Source organism: Scyliorhinus canicula, chromosome 3 (genome assembly GCF_902713615.1).
Source record: "Scyliorhinus canicula chromosome 3, sScyCan1.1, whole genome shotgun sequence".
In the NCBI taxonomy this organism is placed as follows: Eukaryota; Metazoa; Chordata; class Chondrichthyes; order Carcharhiniformes; family Scyliorhinidae; genus Scyliorhinus; species Scyliorhinus canicula.
This window is the reverse complement of record NC_052148.1, coordinates 256850451-256875825: the sequence shown is the minus strand read 5'-3', so window position 1 is coordinate 256875825 and position 25375 is coordinate 256850451. Positions and strand designations below refer to the sequence as shown.

The 25375-nt window shown below is 49.7% G+C and overlaps 1 protein-coding gene across 5 annotated transcripts in view; it reads left to right on the top strand.

The window, feature by feature from the left end:
- Positions 1-3224: 3224 nt before the first annotated feature.
- Positions 3225-25375, top strand: part of gpat3 (glycerol-3-phosphate acyltransferase 3) — an 85589-nt gene continuing 63438 nt past the window's right edge. The window contains exons 1-4 of one of the 5 annotated variants that reach the window (XM_038792630.1): positions 3225-3322; positions 7087-7277; positions 20514-20705; positions 22211-22277. In XM_038792630.1, coding sequence (XP_038648558.1) covers positions 20562-20705; positions 22211-22277 — 211 coding nt within the window. In that variant the 5' untranslated portion in view covers positions 3225-3322; positions 7087-7277; positions 20514-20561. Of the gene's footprint in view, positions 3323-7086; positions 7278-15555; positions 15768-16089; positions 16109-20513; positions 20706-22210; positions 22278-25375 lie in introns of those variants that run through there. The other 4 variants (XM_038792629.1, XM_038792631.1, XM_038792632.1 and 1 more) reach the window with 4 other exon arrangements.

The following is a 25375-nucleotide window of genomic DNA, read 5'->3' as shown; positions in this document are numbered from 1 at the left end:
ATCACTGAGGTAGGGAGTGGCAAGGGTGGTCACAGAAGGGCAGCACGGTAACATGGTGGTTAGCATAAATGCTTCACAGCTCCAGGGTCCCAGGTTCGATTCCCGGCTGGGTCACTGGCTGTGCGGAGTCTGCACGTCCTCCCCGTGTGTGCGTGGGTTTCCTCCGGGTGCTCCGGTTTCCTCCCACAGTCCAAAAGATGTGCGGGTTAGGTGGATTGGCCATGCTAAATTGCCCGTAGTGTCCTAAAAAGTAAGATTAAGGGGGGGGGGGTTGTTGGGTTACGGGTATAGGGTGGATACGTGGGTTTGAGTAGGGTGATCGTTGCTCGGCACAACATTGAGGGCCGAAGGGCCTGTTCTGTGCTGTACTGTTCTATGTTCTATGATTGAAAAATGAGGATGGAAATTGTAAAGCAAACTGCCGCTTGACCAGAAGCCAATAGGGGACAGCGAGCACTTGGTGTGAGTTAAGACATGGGCAGCATGACTTTGGATGACCTCAAGTTTATGGTGGGTAGAACATGGGAGACCAGCCAGGAGTGCATTGGAATAGTCAAGTCGAGAGGTAACAAAGGCAAGAGTGAGGGTTTCAGCAGCAGACAAGCTGAGACAGGGTGAAATCGGACGATGTTATGGAGGCGGAAGTAGATGGTTTTAGTGATGGTGCGATAATGAGGTCAGAAGCTCACCTTGGGGTCGAATGTGACATCAAGTTTTTATATAGATTCCCTCCCTCTTCAGGTACCATGCCCTAAGAGTGTTTTGGTTACTATGGACCTCCATGTTAATCTTGCTCTTCGTTGGTGGTACATTCATTCAGTTTGTAAGGTTCTGTAGAAAAATCGTTCTATGTCCACCTCAATCCTTTTTACCACCAATCTTTCCCATCAGCATCAGTCTTTGTAAATCATGATTTCTTATTACGTGCCATAACGGTACAGCACGGGAGCAGGGCAGCACGGTAGCATTGTGGATAGCACAATCGCTTCACAGCTCCAGGGTCCCAGGTTCGATTCCGGCTTGGGTCACTGTCTGTGCGGAGTCTGCACATCCTCCCCGTGCGTGCGTGGGTTTCCTCCGGGTTCTCCGGTTTCCTCCCACAGTCCAAAGATGTGCAGGTTAGATGGATTGGCCATGATAAATTGCCCTTAGTGTCCAAAATTCCCCTTAGTGTTGGGTGGGGTTACTGGGTTATTGGGAATAGGGTGGAGGTGTTGACCTTGGGTAGGGTGCTCTTTCCAAGAGCCGGGGCAGACTCGATGGGTCGAATGGCCTCCTTCTGCACTGTAAATTCTATGATAAAAACTTATCTACTAACACCATAAGACATAGGAGCAGAATTTGGCCACTCGGCCCATCGAGTCTGCACTGCCATTCAAACGTAGCTGATATTTTTCTCATCCCCATTCTTCTGCATTCTCCCCATAACCCCTGATCCCCTTATTAATCAAGAACCTATCTGTCTCTGTCTTAAAGACACCCAGTGATTTGGACTCCACAGCCTTCTGCGACAAAGAGTTCCACAGATTCACCATTCTCGGCTGAAGAAATTGCTCCTCATCTCTGTTTTGAAGGATCATGCCCAAGCAATTCCAACTGTCTCTTCCTGAATTTGGTCAGTAGAGTTCTTTTGAGCAGCACTGTAGCACAGTGGTTAGCACTGTTGCTTCACAGCACCAGGGTCGTATGTTCGATTCCTGGCTTGGGTCACTGTCTGTGCGTACTCTACATATTCTCCCCGTGTCTGCGTGGGTTTCCACCGGGTGCTCCCGTTTCCTCCAACAAGTCCCGAAAGATATGCTGTTTGGTGAATTGGACATTCTGAATTCTCCCTCCGTGTACCCGAACAGGCGCCGGAAGGTGGCGACTCGGGGCTTTTCACAGTAATTTCATTGCAATGTTAATGTAAGTCTATTTGTGACAATAAATATTATTATTATTATTTTGCTCTTGGATTTTACTAGCCCCTCTTCATTGGTAGTGTGACTTTTCCAAGATATATTCATTATTCACCTCAAAAAACACTAATCTACTGTCTTAATATTCTCTGCATTGTTTCACTGATCGTCCAACACTCGCTTCCAAATGTCAACATCGGTGATAGTTAGCTTTCAAGGATTCTCAGCTTTGTTTTCATGGCTAATTTTGGGTTGATCATAATCTTTTTTATTTTTTTGAGCTGTATATGCTTTGGGCAATTAAATAGAAGTTCTATGAGAACAAATCTTTGTTTTTTTGCGAAGAGGTTTTAATGTGCTGCTGAGGCAGACTGATAGCTTCTGCAGGGCCAGAGATAAATATTCATGAGCTGCTAACTTTGCACATGGAGCAAGAGTCAGTCAGATGTTTGTTCTGGTGGCCGTTCGATTTCAACCAATTATTTTAGCGAGAGGGCAGCATGGTGGCACAGTGGGTTAGCCCTGCTGCCTCACGGCGCCGGGGTCCCAGGTTCAATCCCGGCTCTGGGTCACTGTCCGTGTGGAGTTTGCACATTCTCCCCATGTTTGCGTGGGTTTCACCCCCACAACTCAAAGATGGATTGCCCCTTGATAGGACAAAAATAATTGGGTACTCTAAATTAAAAATATATATATTTTAGCGAGAACTGTAAATACACAGTGGTAATTAAGGTGGGAAAAATTGGTTCCCATCATGTGAATAATTGAGAAAGAGGAGGAAGATGTTGTATAAGAGGAAAAAGAGAAAGTTGTCTTAAATTCAAACACGCCATGTGAAGTACAGTGAAAAAATTCGACACTGTGACCAGTTGGATCGTAAAGAAAGTTTGAGGAGGGAAAGGCTATTGCCAGCTCAATTAAAAAAATTTTTTTTACAGTACCCAATTCTTTTTTTCTAATCAAGGGGCAATTTAGCGTGACCAATCCACCTACCCTGCACATCTTTGAGTTGTCGGGGTGAGATCCACGCAGAGACGGTGAGAATGTGCAAACTCCACATGGACAGTGATTCGGGGCCAAGAGATTATTGCCAATTTAAGCAAATTCTGCAAAGTGATAAAGAAATATTGCAAATGACTTGGGGCTGGTCATGACGCATTAACAAATATATTACAGGTGTACAGATGGTTGGAACTGTTGAAAACTTCACTTGTCTTTTGCATCACAATGAGTCTTTGTGACACAGAGAACATTGTCATTCACAACAACAATGAGATTTAGTTCCAGTGAATAGCGTTTGATTTATTCAGTAACTAGTTTGGCTTTGTGATTTATTTGCATGCATTGAAATGTTATAGTATTTAATTTTTTATTTGTTTACCATGAAGTGATACACCATTGACAGTTTGAATTTTCTCGTGAAGGTACGTGCACGCACTCTGATTTTTCACACTCTTTTTTTTGCCCAGTTTAAATGTCAAACAAGCCGCTACTTTAAAAATAACAGCAGAGGGCAGCACGGTGGAGCAGTGGGTCAGCCCTGCTGCCTCGCGGCGCCGAGGTCCCAGGTTCGATCCCGGCTCTGGGTCGCTGTCCGTGTGGAGTTTGCACATTCTCCCCGTGTTTGAGTGGCTTTCACCCCCACAACCCAAAGATGTGCAGGGTAGGTGGATTGGCCATGCTAAATTGCCCCTTAATTGGAAAAAATGAAATGAAAAAATGAAAATGGCTTATTGTCACGAGTAGGCTTCAAAGAAGTTACTGTGAAAAGCCCCTAGTCGCCACATTCCGGCGCCTGTCCGAGGAGGCTGGTACGGGAATCGAACCGTGCTGCTGGCCTGCTTGGTCTGCTTTAAAAGCCAGCGATTTAGCTCAGTGAGCTAAACCAGCCCCTATGAATTGGGTACTCTAAATTTATAAAAATAAAATTTAAAAAAAAAAATAAAAATACCAGCTTCCTGTATCTCAGATATCAATCACAGATTTTTTTTTGTCTTTTTTTAAGAAAATGTAGAGTATCCAATTCTTTTTTTCCAATTAGGGGGCAATTTAGCGTGGTCAAACCACTTACCCTGCACATCTTTGGGTTGTGGAAGTGAAAGCCACACAAACACAGGGAGAATGTACAAACTCCACACGGACAGTGACCCAGAGCTGAGATTTGAACCTGGGACCTCGGCGCCATAAGACAGCAGTGCTCGCCACTGCGCCACCATGCTGCCCTAAATGTAAGTAATTTGAGAATAATCTGTGATTGATATCTGGGCAGCATGGTGACGCAGTGGTAGCACTGCTGCCTCACGGTGCCGAGGTCCCAGGTTCAATCCCGGCTCTGGGTCACTGTCCGGGTGGAGTTTGCACATTCTCCCCATGTCTGCGTGGGTTGCGCCCCCACAACCCAAAGATGTACAGAATAGGTGAATTTGCCACACTAAATTGCCCCCTAATTGGAAAAAATGAATTGGGTACTCTAAATTTACATTTAAAAACATTAGGCACAAGGACACTATAAATTGACTTTGGTGGAAGAAAGAGATATTTAATTGCTGTTTCTCTTGACTGTTTTTACATTGCCAGTTATATCTCAACCATTTTACTTTAATTGCTATGACATTACTCAACTTTAATATATTCCTCAAGCCAAAGACTGTTTCTAGGATTTCATTTTTAACAATATATTAATTCATGGAATGTCGAGATTGCTGACAAGGCCAGCATTTATTGTCCATGCTTCCTTGTCTTTGAGAAGATGGTGGTGAGGCACCTCTCTGAACCTTTGAACCCCATGTGGTGAAAGTGCTTACACAATGCCTTCTGTAGGGAGTTGCAGCATTTTGATCCAGTGACAATGAAAGAATGGTGGGCTACATCATGACAGGATAGTGTGTGAGTTGGATGAGAACTTCCAGGTGATTATATTTCCATGTGTCTGTTAATCTTGTTCTGTTAGATGGCAAAGGTTGGGGTTTGGGCAGTGCTGTTGAAGAAATCTTGGTGAGTTGCTGCGGTGCATCTCGCAGATGGTGCACACTGTAGCCATGGTCCGCTAGTGGTGGATGGGTACCAATTAGATGCGCCCTCTTGTCCTTAATGTTATTGAGCTCTGTGGGTGTTTTTGAAGCCACACTCATCCATCAAAGACCTCCCTTCCATCAAAAAGTCAGAAGTGGAGATGTTTGTGGATGACTGCACAATGTTCAGCACCATTCGTGATTCCTCAGATAATGAAGCAGTCCATGTCCAAATGCAGCAAACTTGGACAATATTCAGGCTTGGGCTGACAAGTTGCAAGTTACACTCATGCCACACAAGTGCCAGGCAACTACCATCTCCTACAAGAGAGGATCTAACCACTGCCCCTTGACATTCAGTGCCATTATCATCATTGAATCCCCCACAATCAACATACTGGGGTTACCATTGATCAGAATCTGAACTGGACTAGCCATATTAATACTGTGGCTACCAGGACAGGTCAAAGGCTAGGAAATCCTCTGGCGAGTAACTCACCTCCTGACCTCCAAAGCCTGTCCATATCTACAAGGCACAAGTCAGGAGTGTAATGGAATATTCTCCACTTGCTTGGATGAGTGCAGCTCCATCAACACTCAAGAAGCTCCACACTATCCAGGACAAAGCAGCTGATTGATTGTTCCTCCTTCCACAAACATTCACCGACAAACAGTGGCAGCCGTGTGTACCATCTACAAGATGCACTGCAGTAACTCACCAAGATTCCTTAGACAGCACCTTCCAAACCCTTAGCACTACCATCTAGAAGGACAAGAGCAGCAGATACCTGAGAACCTGACCATCTGGAGGTTCCCCTCAAAGTTATTCAGCACCCTGACTTGGAAATATATTGTCCTTCCTTCACTGTCACGGGTCAACATCCTGGAACTCACTCCCTAACAGTAGTGGGTATACCTACATCTGCAGCGGTTCAGGGATGACATGGTGGTGCAGTGGTTAGCACTGCTGACTCATGGTGCCAAGGACCAGGGTTCGAACCCGGCCCCTGGTCACGGTCCGCGTGGAGTTTGCACATTAACATAGAACATACAGTGCAGAATAAGGCCATTCAGCCCATCGTGTCTGCACCGACCCACTTAAGCCCTGTGTCGCATTCTCCCCGTGTCTGCATGGGTCTCACCGCCATAACCCCAAAGATGTGCAGGGTAGGTAGATTGGCCGTGATAAATTGCCCTTTAATTGGAAAGAAGTGAAATGGGTTCTTTACAATTTAAAAAAGATTCAAGAAAGCAACTCACCACCATCTTCTAAAGGGCAACAAGGGACGGGCAATAAATGCTGGCCTAACCAGCGACACCCACGTCCCGTAAATGAATTTTTAAAAAAGGAGACTATTCCATCACACCCTCGCTTATAGGTGGTGGAAAGGCTTCGGGGAGTTAGGAGACAAGTCGCTCGCCATAGAACATGTAGCCCATGACCTGCTCTTGTAGCCATAGTATTTAAGTGACTGCTCCAGCTATATTACTGTTGAATGGTATGCTCTAGAATATAGGGGATTTGGATGTCAAGGCAAGGTGCTGAGATTCTCTCTTATTGAAAACAGACATTGCCAGGCACATGAGGTGCATGAATGCTACCCAACACTTAAAAAAAATTAAAAAATTTAGAGTACCCAATAATTCTTTTTCCAATTAAGGGGCAATTTAGCCAATCCACCTAACCTGCACATCTTTGGGTCGTGGGGATGAAACCCACGTAGACATGGGGAGAATGTGCAAACTCCACACGGACAGTGACCCGGAGCCGGGATTCAAACCCGGGTCCTCAGCGCCGCAGTCCCAGTGCTAACCACAGAGCCACATGCCGCCCCCTGCTACACAACCCTTAACAGCCCAATTATGGATATTTCCCAGTTCCTGCTGCACGTGGGCACAGTCGACTTCATTCTATGAAGAGTTGTGAATAGAACAGAAAAATTCTGCGAACATCCCCATTTCTGACCTATGACAAAGGGAACATGGGATGGAAGCTCATGGAAGGAAGGTCATTTTGCACATGCATGAGTAGGAAATAAAATCACCACACATCTCCTTCTGTACAACAGTGGCTATGGTTCAAAAGTATTTTATTGGCTGGAATGTGATTTCCTGAGATTGTGACAGGTGCTGTGTAAGTACAAATCTCTCTCTATTTTTTCTTCTTTCTTTCTCAGCTGAAGAGAGTCAACATTGTATTTTATTGTTGCACAAATACAATGTTGCAGAAGGTGGAAATCTGAAACCAAATCAGAACATGCTAGAAATACCCAGCTGGCCAGGCAGTGAGGGTGGAGAGAGGAACGGAGTGAATGTTACAGGTTCATGAACTATCGTCAGAGTTGGAACATGTTTTAGAGTGTTACAGGTATTTACTTTGTTTGCATTTTACTGTTATAGAATCATAGGATTTACAGTGCAGAAGGAGGTCACTTGGCCCATCGAGTCTGCACCGGCCCTTGGAAACACCACCCTACTTAAGCCCATGCCTCCACCCTATCCCCGTAACCCAGTAACCCCACCTAACCTATTGGACACTAAAGGACAATTTAGCATGGCCAATCCACCTAACCTGCATATTTTTGGACTGTGGGAGGAAACCGGAGCACCCGGAGGAAACCCACGCAGACGCGGGGAGAAAGTGCAAACTCCAAGCAGTCACCCGGGGTCAGAAGTGAACCCGGAACCTTGGAGCTGTGAGGCAGCAGTGCTAACCACTGTGCCACCGCGTGGGGCCGGTTTAGCTCTGTTGGCCAGATAGCTGGTTTGTGATTCAGAGCAAGGCGGTTCAATTCCCGTACCGACTGTGGTTATTCACAAAGGCCCCATCTCCTCAATTCTGCCTTACGCCTGAGGTGTGCCCCTCTGGTTAAATCACCACCAGTCTGGTTGGCACAGTGGTTAGCATTGCTGCCTCACGGCGCCGAGGTCCTAGGTTCGATCCCGGCTCTGGGTCACTGTCCCTGTGGAGTTTGCACATTCTCCCCGCGTTTGCGAGAGTTTAGCCCCCACAACCCAAAGATGTGCAGGGTAGGTGGATTGGCCACACTAAATTGTCCCTTAATTGGAAAAAATGAATTGGCTACTCTAAAATTATTTTTTAAAAATCACCATCAGTGAGCTCTCCCCCTCAAAGGGGAAAGCAGTCCAAAGGGGGCAGGCCAAACGGCGCTCGATAAATTAGGTCTTAAACCCACTTAAGGCCTACCTACCCGACATCCAGTGGCCTCCCTTGATCTACCGGCCTCTCCAGGGAGGCTGCAGCTGGGTGCCGATCGGTACTGGTCCACTAGAACATGGATCAGGCAGAATGGCACCCTGGGGGGTGGGGGGGGGGGGGTTTCCTGCGCCACCGGAGGCCCCTGGGTGAACAGGGACAGGACAGGGTGGTCCCCTGGACCTCCCCTTGAATGTGGGCACACTGGCAGAAACACTGCCAGCGTGGCATTGCCAAGAGTCAGGGCCCTAAGAGGGCCATGCCTATGAAAGGAAGGTGGAGGGGGATTTGAAGGGTTGGCGTGTGCAGGGCAGGTAAGTAGGCGCCTCTGGGCGTTTGGGGAGGTGACATGTGGGTGTCCTGGAAAGGGGGATGCTGTAAGAGGGCTGGGGGGCCTAAAGAGAGGGGGCCCCCAGGGACCCCATAGTGGTGTCTTATTTGTGGGTGTGTGGGGTAGTTCCCTGGGCATGGTAGCACAATGGTTAGCACTGTTGCTTCACCGCTCCATGGTCCCAGGTTCAATTCCCGGCTTGGGTCACAGAATCTGCACGCTCCACCCCACCGTGTCTGCGTGGGTTTTCTCCAGGTGCTGTGGTTTCCTCCCACAAGTCCCAAAAGACATGCTGTCAGGTAATTTGGACATTTGAAATTCTCCCTCAGTGTACCCGAACAGGCAATGGAGTGTGGCGACTAGGGGCTTTTCACAGTAACTTCATTGCAGTTTAATGTAAGCCTACTTGTGACAATAAGATTATTGTTATTATGTGTGTGAGAGTTGATATTGCCCAAGGCTGGGGGTGTGGGGGACCCATAAGCACCCCAGTGCTGAAAACAATTCTTTAAAAAAAATTTTAGAGTGCCCAATTCATTTTTTCCAACAGTCTTCCCGAACAGTCTTCATGCAATAGAATCTTTTTTTAAATAAATTCAGATTAGCCAATTATTTTTTTCTAATTAAGGGGCAATTTAGCGTGGCCAATCCACCTAGCCTGCACATCTTTGGGTTGTGGGGGTGAAACCCACGCAGACACGGGGAGAATGTGCAAACTCCACACGGACAGTGACCCAGATCCGGGATCGAACCTGGGACTTCGGCGCCATGAGGCAGCAGTGCTAACCACTGTGCCACCGTGCTGCCCCAACTGATTCCAGATCTTAATAGTCGACTCCACCACTGGACTCCCCGTATACTTCCTCGGAGCCAGCGGCAACTGGGCTGTCACCGGAGCCCTCAAACGCGAGCCCCTATCGGACCCCGCCTCAAAACCTGATCCACCCGCCCCCGCGCCGCCATGTTCGCTGCCCAATGGTAGTGCATCAGGTTCGGGAGCACCAACCCCTCTTCCTTCCTCTGCCTTTGTAGCAAGGCCCTCCTCACCCTCGGCACCTTTCCCGCCCACATCAATTCCGAGACCAGCGCTTCACCTTCTAGAGAATGGCTCAGGGAGCAAAGTCGTGAGGTACTGAAAAACAAACCAGAACCATGGCAGCACATTTAACTTTACCACCTGCACCCTCCCTGCCAACATCAAGTGCAACGTATCCCATCTTTTAACATCCCCCTTAACCTCTTCACTAACCCTATCAAGTTCCACCTATGCACTGTGGCCCACGCATGTGTTACAGGAATCCCCAGATAACTGAACTGCTCCCTTCCGACCTTAAACAGTAGCCCCCCGGTTTGCCCTATTGCCCCGCCGCATTCACCAGGAACACCTCACTCTTCCCTACATTCAACGTATTGCGGGAAAATATCCCAAATCTCTCCAAAAAGCTCATAATTCTGCCATACTTTCCAAGGGGTCGAACACAAACAAACAACATGTTGTCCACACACAATGATACCTGGTGCTCCCCACTCCGCCACACAATCCCTCACTACTCAGCTGATGCCCGAAGGGCCATCGACAAGGACTCTATCACCAAGGCAAACAACAACGGTGACAGCGGGCACCCCTACCTTGTTCCCCTGTGCAATCCAAAATACCCCAAACTCGTCTCGTTTGCTCGAACACTAGCTGTGGGGGACACAAACAACAATCGAAAACCACGCCTCGAATTTCGGTCCAAACCCAAACTTTCCCAAAACCTCAAACAGGTCCCTCCATTCTACCCGGTTAATGTCTTCTCCACATCCATGGCCACAATCATCTCTGGCTCCCATCCCCCTGAAAGTCATAATTACATTCAGCAATCCCCTGATGTTACTGGAGAGCTGCCTCCCCACACAAAACCTGTTTAGTGCTCAGAAACCACCTCTGGGACAGACTCCTCCAACCTACACGCTAACACATTCACCAGGTCTTTCACATCCATGTTTAGCAGTGAAATGGACCTGTAGGACCCACACGTCAATGCACTCCATCACCTCCCTTAACCCCAATGGCTCCTCCAATGCCTGCCTCTTCCCGTCCTCCAACTCTGGGCACTCCAACCATCCAGAAACTGCCCCATATCCTCCGCCTCCCCCACCGGCTCAGCCCTATACAGTAGTCCCCCGTTATACCGCGGGTGTTCGGGTCCAAGACAGCCACCCGCGTTGTATCCGAGCCGCGGATATCCAAGATGGCGGATATCCAAATGAATGAACGAGAGGAAACATCGCTGACTGTGCTGAACATTGCTGAATGGAAGGGCGTTTTAAATGAAAAACATCAAAGTCCGTTCAAGTCTTAAATCAAGTTTTAAATTTATTAAAATATATACAATAATATATACATACAATAATATACTTAAAATTGTACTTACAAGCATATTTTAAAAATCATTTTAAAAAGTCTGTGAGTTTCTTCTGGCACATCCCCTTCCTCATCTTGACTTGTGCTTGCCTTTGGAGGTTCTTCAGGTGTAGGATGTATATCGGGTCGAAGTCCTGTTGCTCTGTGTATGCTATGAGCCACTTCAGGTGCGTGATGGCATCCGAGTGGCTCTTTGCCACTGTGCGTTGGGGTTCTTCTTCTTCTTCTGCCTCCTCTTGGGTGACCTGGTCGATGATCTCCTCCTCTGTGAATGTTACTGCGGGTGCCATGTCATCCTCTGCTGCTGCCCACCTGTTCACCCAATCCTGGAGTGTTAGGTTCTCATCCAGGTGGTCCTCTAGCCTCTCCTCAGCTGCCCTGATCTCTGCTTCAGTAAAGCCTACAAAGTCCTCTTCATCCGGGTAATGTTGGGGTCGTGGGAGTGCTGCTCCTAGGGCCTTGTTCCAGCAGTTGGCGATGGTCTTCTCTGTCACAGCTCCCCAGGCCTTCCCTGCCAGATAACAGGCATCCTTGATGGTGATGGTTTTCAGGTAATCTGGGACAGTGAGAGGAGAGTCTATCATTTCCAGGATCAGTTCCTTTTTGTATACAGACTTGAAGGTCTGAATGATGCCAGCATTACATGGCTGGATCTTGCTGGTGGTGTTCTTTGGGAGATAGAGCACTTGGATCTGCCCATCCCTGGTCTTGAGAACATCTCCCTGAGGGTGGGCTGAGCAGTTGTCCAGTAGGAGTGTGGCCTTCTGCGGTAAGTTGCGGGCACTAAGGTGGTCCCTGACACTGGGTACGAAGAACTTGAAGAACCACTCCTCAAATAAGGAAGCTGTCATCCAGGCTTTGCCAGAGTTCCGGTAGGTAATGGGTAGGTTCTCCATGTTGATGTGGTGAAAGCATCTAGGAGACTTGAATTTGCCCACAATCAATGGCTTCAGCTTGTGTGTTCCCGTGGCATTGCTGGCAAACAGGATGGTGAGCCTGTTCTTGGCTTGCTTGTACCCCAGAGTCTTGTGGGCATCATCCTTGACAGCTAGGGTCTTGACAGGCAGCATCTTCCAGTAGAGCCCTGACTCATCTGCATTGTAGAGTTGCTCTGGGGTCAGGTCCTCTTGCACCATGTAGTTCTTGAGGATGTCGGGAAAGGCTGCTGCTGCTCCTGAGTCGGCGGATCTCTGTTCACCACTGATGGTAACTGCACCTATCCCATGTCTTTTCTGGAACCGATGGAGCCAACCCTTGCTGGCTACGAAATTTCTGTCCTCTGGGTTGAGCTGGTGATGGAACTTCTCAGCCTGAGTCCTGATGATAGGTCCAGATAGGGGGGTGCCACCAGACTGTTCCTGGACAAACCAGGTGAACACAGCCTTCTCCAAGTTAATGTCACTAGCGTTCCTTGCCTTTTTCCTGGTAAGCCCTTCACTCTGAGAAACTGTCCCAACATATGTTCTTAAATTGGGCTCATCTTTCACCCACCCACGGAGGGTTGACTCTGGTACACCAGTCTCTCTGGATAATTTTGCCTTCGTTTCCCCGTTTCGAAGCCGGTCTATCAAATGTATCTTTTGCTTCACCGTGTAAGACTTGCGCTTAAACATTTTGAACGACAGTAACTGAACTCGAAGATACCTGCACTGGAAAAGGTATCCCTTTTATGGCTGGGTAATCGGGCTACTCATCGCGGCTAATCGTTCTACAGTAATCATCGCGGGTAATCATCGCTGCTAATCGTTCTAATCATCGCGGGTAATCATCGCTGCTAATCGGTCTAATCATCGCGGCTAATCATGGCGGCTAAAAAAGGTGCTGTTTCAAAAAGAGTTTAAAATGAGTCCCCCTGCCGTATATCGCGAACCGCGGTATTGCGGAGCGCGGTATAACGGGGGACTACTGTACACCCCTCGTAGAAAGCCTTAAACACCTTATTGATCTTTTCCAGGTCCGACACCACCTCCCCCTTTGCCGCCTTCACCTGCCAAAATTTCCCTGGACGCTGTCTGACGCCGCAGCTGGTGGGTCAACATATGACTCGCCTTCTCCTCATACTCATACTGCACACCCCCCTAGCCCTCCCAGCTGCCCCACCCCCCTGCCCATTGTCAACCGATCAATTTGCCCCTGCAACCTCTTCCTCTCTGCCAATAGCTCCCTCGTGGGGGCCACCGTGTATCTCCTGTCCACCTCACCTACCTTGTCCAATAACTGCCGCTGCTCATCCCTCCTCATCCTACTCCTGTGGGCTTTGAAAGAAATAATTTCCCCTCGGGCCACCGTCTTCAAGGCCTCCCAAAGCGTCTCCCATTTAAAACGGAGATGATGAGAATTCTTGTTTCCTCTCAAAGGACTGTTAGTCTGTTCAGTTCTCTCCCCCCCACCCCCTCCCCCCAACACCCCCCCTCACCCCCCACCACCCTCACCCCCCTCCCTCCACCCCCACCCCCCCACCACCACCCCCCCACCCCCAACCCCCACCACCACCACCCCCCCACCCACCACCACCACCACCCCACCACCCCCCCCCCACCCCCAACCCCCACTACCACCACCCCCCACCCACCACCACCACCCCCACCCCCCCCCCCCACCGCCACCCCCACCCCACCACCACCCCCCCCCCACCCCCCCACCACCACCCACCCCCCACCACCACCCACCCACCACCACCACCCCACCCACCACCACCATCACCACCGCCCACCACCACCACCCACCCCCCACCACCACCCACCCCCCACCACCACCACCCACCCCCCACCACCACCACCCACCCCCACCACCACCACCACCCACCCCCCACCACCACCACCACCCACCACCACCATCACCACCCACCACCACCACCACCCACCCCCCACCACCACCACCCACCCCCCACCACCACCCACCCCCACCACCACCACCCACCCCCCACCACCACCACCACCCACCCCCCACCACCACCACCAACCCCCACCACCACCACCAACCCCCCACCACCACCCACCCCCCACCACCACCACCCACCCCCCACCACCACCCACCCCCCACCACCACCACCCCCCACCCCCCACCACCACCACCCCCCCACCACCACCCCCCACCACCACCACCCCCCCACCACCACCACCACCCCCCCCACCACCACCACCCCCCACCACCACCCCCCACCACCACCACCACCCCCCCACCACCACCCCCCCCCCCCACCACCACCCACCCCCCCCACCACCACCCACCCCCCACCCCCCACCACCCCCCCACCCCCCCACCACCCCCCCCCCACCACCCCCCACCCCCCCACCACCCCCACCCCCCCACCACCCCACCACCCCCACCACCCACCACCACCACCCCACCCCACCACCCCCCACCCACCCCCACCACCACCCCCCCCACCACCACCACCACCCCCCCACCCCCCACCACCACACCACCCCCCACCACCACCACCCACCCCCCACCACCACCCCCACCACCACCCACCCCCCCACCACCCCACCACCCACCCCCCACCACCACACCACCCCCCCACCCCACCACCCCACCCCCCACCCCACCCACCCCCCACCACCACCAACCCCCCCATCCCCACCCCCCCACCCCCCCCACCACCAACCACCCACCCCCCACCCCCCCACCCACCACCCCCACCCCACCCCCCACCCACCCCCGACCCCCCCGACCCCCCTCACCCCGACCCCCCCTCCCCCGACCCCCCCCGCCAACCCCCCCCCCCGACCCCCGACCCACCCCCACCCCCCCCGACCACCCCCACCCCCCCCACCCCGACCCCCACCCCCGACCCCCCACCCCACCCCGACCCCCCGACCCCCCACCCCCACCCCCACCCGACCCCCGACCCCCCACCCCCAGAGAGCAGTGAAGGCTGGATCACTGAACATATTCAAGGCTGAGTTAGATAGATTTTTGATCAACAAGGGAGTCAAGGGTTAAGGGGAAGGGGAAGGGGAGGGGGGGCGTTGCAGACATGGAGGACACAATCACACCAGATCATCTTATAGAACGGCAGAGCATGCTAAAGGGGCCGAACGGCTTTCTCATGCTCCTGGGGTGCTCTGGTTTCCCCCCACAAATCCCAAAAGACGTGCTTGGGTGAATTGGACATTCCGAATTCTCCCTCAGCGTACCCAAACACATGCCGGAATGTCGACTAGGGGCTTTTCACAGTAACTTCATTGCAGTGTTAATGTGAGCCTACTTGTGACAGTAAAGATTATTATTATTAATTCTTGCTTATCAAAGTACAATACAATAAAGCAAGTCAATTAAGGACGTTTAATTTTATGCTTTTTGTTTTTGCTGGAACCAAAACAATGTAGTAAATTCCTTCAAAACACACACAGAGCAAGTTTGACAGCATTAGGAGTATTGATTAGACACTACAATAACCTGTCCATGATTTGCTCCATTTGTCCTGCGTTACGCATGAAATGTGTAAAAACTGCGAGGGTGAAAAGCGACAGTGAGGACAGGGAAAACAGACAGAAACACCGAAGCAGAGAAAAGTTAGGGGAGCCAGGGCAGAGGGAGAGAGAGAGAGAGGCTGGTGAAGGCTGTCAGTGTCTGTCCCTCCCGCAGGGGCGATGCCCACTCCACAGCGGGGCTGGCAGGGGGCCAGTCCTCAGCCCCCGCCCACCGCTGCAACCAGGGCGGGGCCGAGCCCGGAGTTCCGGGTAGGCGTGGCGAGGAACCCAGTGAACTGTGGACCGGAGCAAGGAGCGAAGCTGGAGTGAGAGGGACTGGGGAACGGAGCCAGAGTCAGAGGGACTGGGGAGCGGAGCCGGAGTGAGAGGGACTGGGGAACGGAGCCAGACTCAGAGGGACTGGGGGTAAGAACGAACCTGGCGCAAGGAACAGAAGTTGTGTTGCCAACCCTCCATAGTTGAAGGTCAGTCAATCCCCAGGACGCTGGGTGCAACCCTGGTGCAAAATCACAGGGATATTTAAAAAAGTACTTTCAAAAGTAATTTTCTTTGAACATTTCTCTTTACCAGATCTAAAAAAATGTTGAAAATGGGGAGGGAATACTGTTTGGCTGACAATCTAGCATCATCCAATTGGGGAATGAGTGCTTTCCAATTGGTGTAGGAAGGCAGTGTGTCTGTCACAAAGATGGATGTGTTGATCCCACTAACGATTGGAGTGTGGGGACAAGTCACAGGATATCACCTCCAGGAATACATTTGATCACAGTTGGCACCCCCAGGCAGGAGTACTGACGAACCCGGGGTAAGGGACAGGAGTAGGGATGAAACTGGCATGAGGGATAAAGAGTAAAATGGGCATAGATTGAACATAGAGTGAAAGGAGCAAGTTTATAGAGTGAACGTGATGTAATGGGGAAAGAAGATTAAAGAATGCAATTGATAAAGGGGCAGGTGTAAGAGCCCGATCTGCAGTGAAGAGGGCGAGGAGTAAGGAGGGAAGCCCCTGCACTGTCCATTGGCTGGGAACCTGCACCCCTTTATCCGGCCCTCTGCTGCTGAGCAGGATGAGGTATTCCCTCAGCTACTGGTCAGCCAGCGCATTGTCTCATTTAACATCTTTTCAGTGACCTGAAGGAGGGAAGATGGCTCGGTGCCTAATCCCAAATAGTCAACTGTTCCCCCACCTTGGTGGTCTGCATTCTTCATGCCCGCCCCAGCATTTTCAGTGTAATGCTACCAACATCTAGCACCCCAGAGAGTGGATAACTTTTACCAGGCATGGGGTGCCCACTATTCAAAATCCCTCCTGGGTATGTTGGGGATTTTCCAATCTCAAATTTTCAGTTCCCATCCCTGACGGGGCAGGAGTTTGGGATATGTACGGGAAGGGAAGGGTTTCCAGTCCTGCAATGTGTGATGGTGGGCATATTGGTCAGAAGTAGAGGTATTGCTGGTTTTCACTTTAGCACAGTGTGCGCAAGTGAGATGTAACACAATGTTGGCGTAGCTGTGGGTCCTCAGTTCTATATGGTGGGCAAGGGGAGGGGTATGCGCCAGTCTCCAATTCCCCACTAAGGGTGGCATGGTGGCACAGTGGTTAGCACTGCTGCCTTACAGCGCCAGGGACCCGGGTTCAATTCCGGCCTCGGGTGACTGTTTCTGTGGAGTTTGCACTTTCTCCCTGTGTCTGCGTGGGTTTCCTCCGGGTGCTCTGGTTTCCTCCCACAGCCCAAAGATGTGCAGGTTAGGTGGATTAGCCATGGTAAATAGTCCCTTGGTGTCCAGGCTACGTGGGATTATGGGTTTGCAAGGGAGTGGACCTTGGTAGGATGCTCTTTCGGAGAGTCGGTGCAGACTCGATGGGCCAAATGACCTCCTGCATTTTAGGGATTCCATGATTCCTGCTTTTGACCATTATTCCGTGTTGAGCTCTCCTTCCTGTGCTCTATATCATTTTCAGACCCTCCTGAGACTTCTATGCTCCCCCAAACCTTACCTTGTGCACACCTTCCATTTTGCTCACTCCTCCATTGGTAACCCTGTACTTCAGCTGCCTGACCTCTAACCTCTGCGATTCACTCCCAAAGTCTCTTTGACTTTCTCTCCTCCTTTTTTTTTTTTTTTATAAATGTTTTTATTCAGTTTTCATATTTTATATTGAACAAATTACAAATTGTTAGGAGAGAAAAAGAACAAAAAAAAAACAACAAACAAACACGCAAAAATTAACATACATATTTACAGGTAAGCATCTTCGTAGTAGTAACTGCGCCCGCCCCCCCCCCCCGCCCCCCCAACATGTTTATTTAGTTTGGTTTTGGGCCTTAGCTAGCCATCGAACCCCCGTACCGAACCTGTAGCCCCTCCCGCTACCTTCCCCCGACTATTCTTCCTCTTGTACATTGGCCACAAATAGGTCCCGGAACAGTTGCATGAATGGCTCCCACGTTCTGTGGAAGCCGTCGTCCGACCCTCGGATGGCAAATTTGATTTTCTCCATTTGGAGAGATTCCGAGAGGTCGGACAGCCAGTCCGCAGCTCTGGGCGGTGCTGCTGACCGCCAGCCAAACAGGATTCTACGGCGGGCGATCAGGGAGGCAAAGGCAAGGGCGTCCGCCCTCCTCCCCAGGAATAGATCTGGCTGTTCTGAAACCCCGAAGACCGCCACTATCGGGCATGGCTCCACCCTCACTCCCACCCCTTTGGACATAACCTCGAAGAAGGCTGTCCAGTACTCCACGAGTCTGGGGCAAGACCAGAACATGTGGGCGTGGTTGGCCGGGCCTCTTTGGCACCGTTCACATCTGTCTTCCACCTCCGGGAAGAACCTACTCATACGGGTTCTTGTTAAGTGGGCTCTATGTACCACTTTTAGTTGCGTCAGGCTGAGCCTTGCGCACGTGGAGGTGGAGTTGTCCCTATGCAGTGCTTCGCTCCAGAGTCCCCACCCTATCTCCATCCCCAGGTCGTCCTCCCATTTCCTTCTTGTTGCGTCCAGTACGGTGTCGTCCCTATCTACCAGTCGGTCATACATGTCACTACAGTTCCCTTTCTCTAGGATACTTGCGTCCAGTAGGTCTTCCAGTAGTGTCTGTCGTGGCGGTTGTGGGTACGTCCTTGTCTCCTTTCGTAGGAAGTTTTTTGAGCTGCAGGTACCGTAGCTCGTTCCCCCCAGCTAGCTGAAACTTCTCTGTCAGTTCGTCCAGTGTTGCGATCCTGTCGTCCGTGTATAGGTCCCTGACTGTCAGTGTCCCCCCGTCCTGCCTCCACCTTTTGAAGGTGGCGTCAGTCAGTGCTGGTGTGAACCTATGGTTGTTGCAGATGGGAGCCCTGTTCGACATTTTGGTCAGGCCAAGTTGCTGCCGCAGTTGGTTCCAGGATTGGAGGGTGGCTGTCACCACTGGGCTGCTGGAGTGTTTTTTGGGTGGGGATGGGAGTGCTGCCGTGGCGAGGGCCCGGAGGGAGGTTCCCATGCAGGAGGCCTCCTCCGCACGCACCCACTCAGCCTCTGGCTCCTGGATCCATCCCCTTACTCGCTCGGCTGTTGCTGCCCAGTGGTAGAATTGTAGATTCGGGAGGGCTAGCCCTCCCCTGGTTTTTGTTTTTTGTAAGACCTTCTTTGGGATCCTAGCATTTTTACCCCCCCATACGAACGCCATGATGAGTTTGTCCAGCGCTTTGAAAAAGGCCTTGGGGATGTAGATCGGAATGGATCTAAACAGGAAGAGGAACCTGGGCAGTACGTTCATTTTGATCGTCTGAACTCTCCCCGCGAGGGAGAGCGGGAGTGTGTTCCATCTTTGCAGGTCCTTTTTAACTTCCTCCGTCAGGCTGGTGAGGTTCCATTTGTGGATCCCTTTCCAGTCATGGGCTATTTGGATCCCCAGGTAGCGGAATTTATGTCGGGCTTGATTGAACGGCAGCCCCTTTAGTGCTGCCCCCCCCCCCCCCCCCCCCCCCCCCCCTTGCGGGTGTACTGGGAAGATCTCACTTTTGCTCATGTTGAGTTTGTAGCCCGAGAAGGCTCCAAACTCTTTCAGGAGCGCGATGATTCCGTCCATGCTGCTTTGTGGGTCCGAGATATAGAGGAGCAGATCATCCGCATAGAGTGAGACTCTGTGCTCTCTACCTCCCCTTCGGATCCCCCTCCAATTTTTGCTGCCCTGAGCGCGATTGCTAGCGGTTCAATTGCTAGTGCGAACAGCAGCGGGGACAGTGGGCATCCTTGTCTGGTGCCCCTGTGCAGCTGGAAGTATTGGGAGTTGGTATTGTTGGTCTGTACACTCGCCATGGGTGCGTTGTACAGGAGCTTTACCCAAGCGGTGAACCCTGTTCCAAGCCCGAACCGCTCCAGTACCTCTATGAGGTATTTCCACTCGACTCTGTCGAAGGCCTTTTCTGCGTCCAGGGAGACGATCACCTCTTGTGTTCTCTCCCCGGAGGGGGTCATTATCACGTTCAGCAGGCGCCTGATGTTCGCGGTAAGCTGTCTACCTTTGACAAAGCCCGTCTGGTCCTCTGTGACCACCTCAGGTACACAGTCTTCTAGCCTCTTGGCTAGGATTTTGGCCAGTATTTTGGCGTCTGCATTCAGCAGAGATATGGGTCTGTATGACCCACATTCCGTTGGGTCTTTGTCTTTCTTAGGTATCAGCGAGATTGAGGCCTGTGCTAACGTGGGTGGCAATGCTCTCCTCCTTTTAAAATGCTCTTTCAAACATAACTCTGACCAAGCTTCGCGTCACCTGTTTTATCATTTCCTTATGAGGTTTGGTGGCAAATGTTGTTTAATAATTCTCCTGTGAAGTTCCTTGGAATATTGCACTACATTTAAGGTGATATACGAATGTAAGTTGTTGTTTGTAAATAGGTATTGTTTTGGGTGAGTTTATACAGAGGGGGCGGGATTTAAAATGTCAGTGAGGTGCTAAAATGTCTAGGCAACACGATGGCGCAGTGAGTAGCACTGCTGCCTCACGGGTCACTGTCCGTGTGGAGTTTGTACATACTCCCCGTGTTTGCGTGGGTTTCGCCCCCACTACCCAAAGATGTGCAGGCTAGGTGGATTGACCATGCTAAGTTGCTCCTTACTTGGAAAAAATGAATTGGGTACTCTAAATTATTTTTTAAATGTCAGCGCCTATGTGCAGGAGGAGTGTCCTCATTATTACCGTTCTGTAATTCCCTTTTTAATATTTGTCCTCCAGAGCTGGACTCGGTGATCTTTGGTTGCTGAGGGTAGAGAGTGGCAGTGAATGGAGGGATTTTGGGGGCTCCTGTTGAAGGTGCTGTCGATATGGCTGATTCTTGGGATCGCTCTCATTATGCTGCCTGCCATGTTTGGAGTTTCGTTGGGAATAACAGAGCTATACATGAAGATTCTGGTCAAGACTCTTGAGGTAAGGGCTTTTATTCAATTGAGGATACATTGCAAGTCAGCAGAAGACACTTTTGACTTTAGTAATAGGATTGTGTCTGATACCGGAAGAAGATGTTGAGGTGTTGGGGACAGGCATTTCTAAAAGGGTAAAATGGGACCTGCTGGGAAAATGACCCTCTTTGAGCTTGAGGTTACTTAGCAGTTGTTGTTCGTTACAACACCTTCGATCTCTTGTAACCATTGCAGTTATGTATGGCGTTTTGTTAACAAAGTAGGATATGCTTCAATTTTAAAGTACCACCCCCCCCCCCCCCACCCCCAATAACAATTTAAAATGTAAACTGACCGGCGATGGCTTTGTACAGCGAGGAGCTGAGCTGTTCATTGCTCAGGTTTGATGAGTATTCTCTGTTGTGTTAGTTGGCTTCAGTGGGTGGGGCGGTGCGGCTAGAATTGTCCTCAGTGCCCCAGGCACTGTTGGGACAGCATTGCTCTCTCTCCGAGTAACCGGTGTGAGTTTACTCCAGGAAAAAGATGAGTACCTGCACAAGCTGGAAGCTGTTTTTAGGTGAAATAAACACCTGTAAAGAAGTGTTTTCATAAGAGTATCTGTCCAAAATAAAAAAACGGATTGCTTATAAAACATTCCATGATGTAAATTGTCACTTGGATATAATTTTGGCTTCGTGAACCCTTAATCTGCCCTTCATTCCAAAATTACATTTAATTCCTTAACCTCATTAACGTGGTGTAAATGTTCGGAAAGGGGAACAGACCTTGATAAATATTGCTGGACTTTTTCCTTGACACTTCTTGGCAGTTTATTTTAAACTTTCATTGCGGCGAGTAAGCTTAGGAGTGAGAAACAGCCTTGAACAGATAAATGATTAAATCTCTCAGGCCCTCATACTGTTGGGAGAGCTGCAGCAAAGTGGGATGTAAATTTGTGAGTGGAATGTCGGTAATGCAATGCCTCAGATAGAATTAAACTGGAACTTGCTCTGGTTTGTTACAAAGGAAGCCGAATGAACCCCCTGGGGTAGTGGAATTGATCATCATATGGCACAAGTTGGTGCTTGGGATTTCCTCATTCTTGATTTTCTGAAAAGCTATTCGAAAGCAGTGCTGTGTAAAGGAGAGTGGAGAATAGCTAGGTTACTGTAACATGCACACACACTAACTCGCAATCCCCTAACTCCTCCCTCTCGCACACCATCCTCTCGAACATGCACAACAGCACCCCCCCCCCCCCCCCCCCCCCCCCACATCACGCGCTCGCAAACCCCTCATCATCAACACACCCTCACAGACCCCATCCCCATTGACCGAGCAAAGAGCTGGGAGATATGTTCTATGTTCTATAGTGTAAGAAACCCCATGACTAATTGGTTTGCCGATGTAAGGACATGGTGGGGAGGAACGACCGTCTGTTGCAAATCCCAGGCATTCTGCGGAATGGGAATGTCTAATTGCATTCCGTAGATTCTGACACTCCTAACTGAAGTGCCGTCTGCTTTCTTTCAGTGGGCAACTCGGAAAATACAAAAACGAGCGCAGGAACAGCCAGGCCACCCTTATTCTCCTTCCAATGGTGAGGTTTATTTCCTCTCTTTAGAAATGGCAAAAAGGCACAGAAAGGTGATGTTTTGTAACTCAAATAATGCATGCACAAAATGTATATTATTTGAAGGAATGACTGAGACCACCACTTTGATGTACTTTTAAAACAATTGTACTTTGTTCACTGCTCAACGAGCTACCCCTGTACAGAGTCTAAAGGTGAAGAAGGTCTGGAATAACCAGAAATATCTGGGCCGCCCCGTCACTGTCGGGAAAGTGTCCTGTTTCTCTTTGGTGTGGTTCAATATAGCTATATATGCCTTGTAAGAGTTGGCCAATTGTTTGACCAGGAGAAGAGGAAGGCAGGTTGTGCTAGGTGTCATTTCCAGTCTTTAGCTGACTTGGTGACCTTCCTTGCCTTTGAGCGGATAAGCAATCAGAAATGCCATGCGTTACCTCGATCCCAGCACCGTTTGCTTGTCCGCTCAAAGCAGTCATCTGTTGGGAGGCAAATCAAAATATAGAATGTCCTGTTTTTAGGTATAACCTTTGGAAACCCCATGAGAATGCAAACCCAGTTTCAGACCAGCAACCTCAACTGAATTTGAGGAAGATTATTTACAATTCTATTCAGGTGTTTCAGAGCTGTTTGGCATTTGGCCTCCTTTCTTTTCCTGAATTGTTGTGCGGCAGTGTTACCAGGCAAACTGGTCAGATTATTCCAGGAGGTAACAGCTATTCTCAAAGTTGCTGCATGCCTTTGATTGATAGGTTACAGACTGACCTGATGAAGGGAAGTTTCACTTCCTCTTGTATGGAATCTTGTCCTGAGGATTACATGCGGGAAAGAGAATTTTTATTGTTTTTGGCTTGTATATTAGAGATGGCAGTGGAAACAAAATCCTACCGGAATTGACCACAGTGACTGCTGAGAATACGATAAAACCAGCGCGTTTGTCAACACTTCTTTTTTTCCTGTTTTGAAGACTCCCAGCAGCTGATGGTAATACTAGATAAATATCTGATCAGCCCATTCGGGCTGCCTGTCTGAGAGAGAGTTCTACAAGCACGAAAAGTGGTCCATGCAGCAGATTTTTAAAATCGGAATAAAATTCAATATCCTTGTTCAGATGCTTCTCTTAATGATACTGTAGGTTGTAGGTTGAAGGGTTATGGTGAACGGGCAGGACAGTGGAGTTAAGGCCAGGATAGGATCAGCCATGATCATATTGAAGGTGTTTATGCTCGAGAGCCTAAATTATCTACTCTTGCTCATGTGTTCCAGGGAGGAGATGCTCTGGCTGATTTTGCAATCCAGCTCTTGGCCTGTAACATTGTAGGTATCAGCCATGATAGAATGGCGGAGCAGACTCGATGGGCCGAATGGCTTAATTCTGATTCTATATCTTATGAATTTATGAAACCCTCGGGGCCAGTTGCATTTCGGATTTAGAATATTTTGGTTTTCAGATGCTGCACATATGAACCAACATTACAACAGCCTAAGCCAAGGCTTACTACAGTCTAAATTAAATAAATTGGCAGGAAAAATAACATGTATCCTGAATAATAAATACAGGGTACATGCAATAAGTTTCCTTTGATATGCCCACCACAAAACCTGCAAGATAAACAGTGCAAAAAAGTAGACTTCCCGTGCTAAAGGTTGATGAGACTTTTTGAAAAAAGTGCAGTTTTGGATGTGTTTGGTTTTCAGGCTGATAGATTAAGGATACCTTGTATTATTAAGGACTGTCGTGCAGTCTGCTGCAGGAAATTATTGCAGGTTACATGGCATCACCTGGGATATCTTGGGTCTGATGTCATAAAAATGGTATCCACCCTCACGGCGCTGAGGTTCTAGGTTTGATCCCGGCTCTGGGTCACTGTCCGTGTGGAGTTTGCACATTCTCCCCGTGTTTGCGTGGGTTTCGCCCCCACAACGCAAAGATGTTCAGGGTAGGTGGACTGGTCGCGCCAATTTAGGCTCTTAATAGGAAAAATGAATTGGGTACTCTAAATTTATAATAAAAAATTGTATCCACATTGTGTACAATATTACACACCACAACTTTCATCTTTAGATAACTACAGAAAGCTTTGAGGAACCGGCTTTTATCGTGCTCAGTTTAATTCCGTTAAGGCCCTTGAATAAGCTGGAGGAAGTTATGGGGGAAATATTATCACAGTGTTCTGAATTTGTTGTGATTTTAAAGTGAGAGACATTTTGTCACATGACGTAGCCCAGTCAACCATCACATCTTGTGCCATATTTTGCTTTGACCTGACCTTACTGGCAGCGTTTATATTGCTGGGTGTAATTTAGAAAGCAAGTGGCAACACTGAAATGTACATGTTGTTCTTGAGTTTGTGTTTCAGGCTTTGGGTCCTTTGAGTTGGGGGTGGGTGAGGAGTGGTTCCACGCAAATCAGCGACGTGCAGATGAGACTTTTGGCCTATTTGGACGAACATTCAACCCACTTGTGGAATCCAGCATCACTGAAGGCAGCTCATTATGCCCCATAATTATAGACCCCAGGAGGTGGTTCTTGGTGCCTTTGGAAGCACCTGTTCCACCTTGCACTGCAACATCACTGAAGGCAGCGATTTACTATTAGTACCAGCATCCCAGGGTGGAAAAGTCAGTTACTAGGGGACATAGGTTTAAAGTGCAAGGGGGAAAGTTTGGAGGAGATGCGCAAGGCAATTTTTTTTACACAGAGGGTGGTGAGTGCCTGGGACGTGTTGCCGGGGGAGGTGGTGGAAGCAGGTATGATAGAGGCGTTTAAGAGGCACCTTGATGAATATATGAATAGGATGGGAATAGAGGTTTTGTTTTAGACAGGCATCATGATCGGCACAGGCTTGGAGGGCTGAAGGGCCTGTTCCGCTGCTGTACTGTTCTTTGTTGATTAATTGCCATTGTCTACTCAGGTGCATTTTCAAGTTGTACCTTGAACGGCATTGGAGAATGTGATCAGATAAATTTACATTGTTCAGAGATTTAAATGATAATTTAATGAGGGTGGTAGCCTTGCTGCATAATCTTGCAAAATTCATGTTGCAAGCATGCACATTGGCCAATTGTCACTGTTTACCAGCGCACAAGATCAGATCTTCTGCTGCATT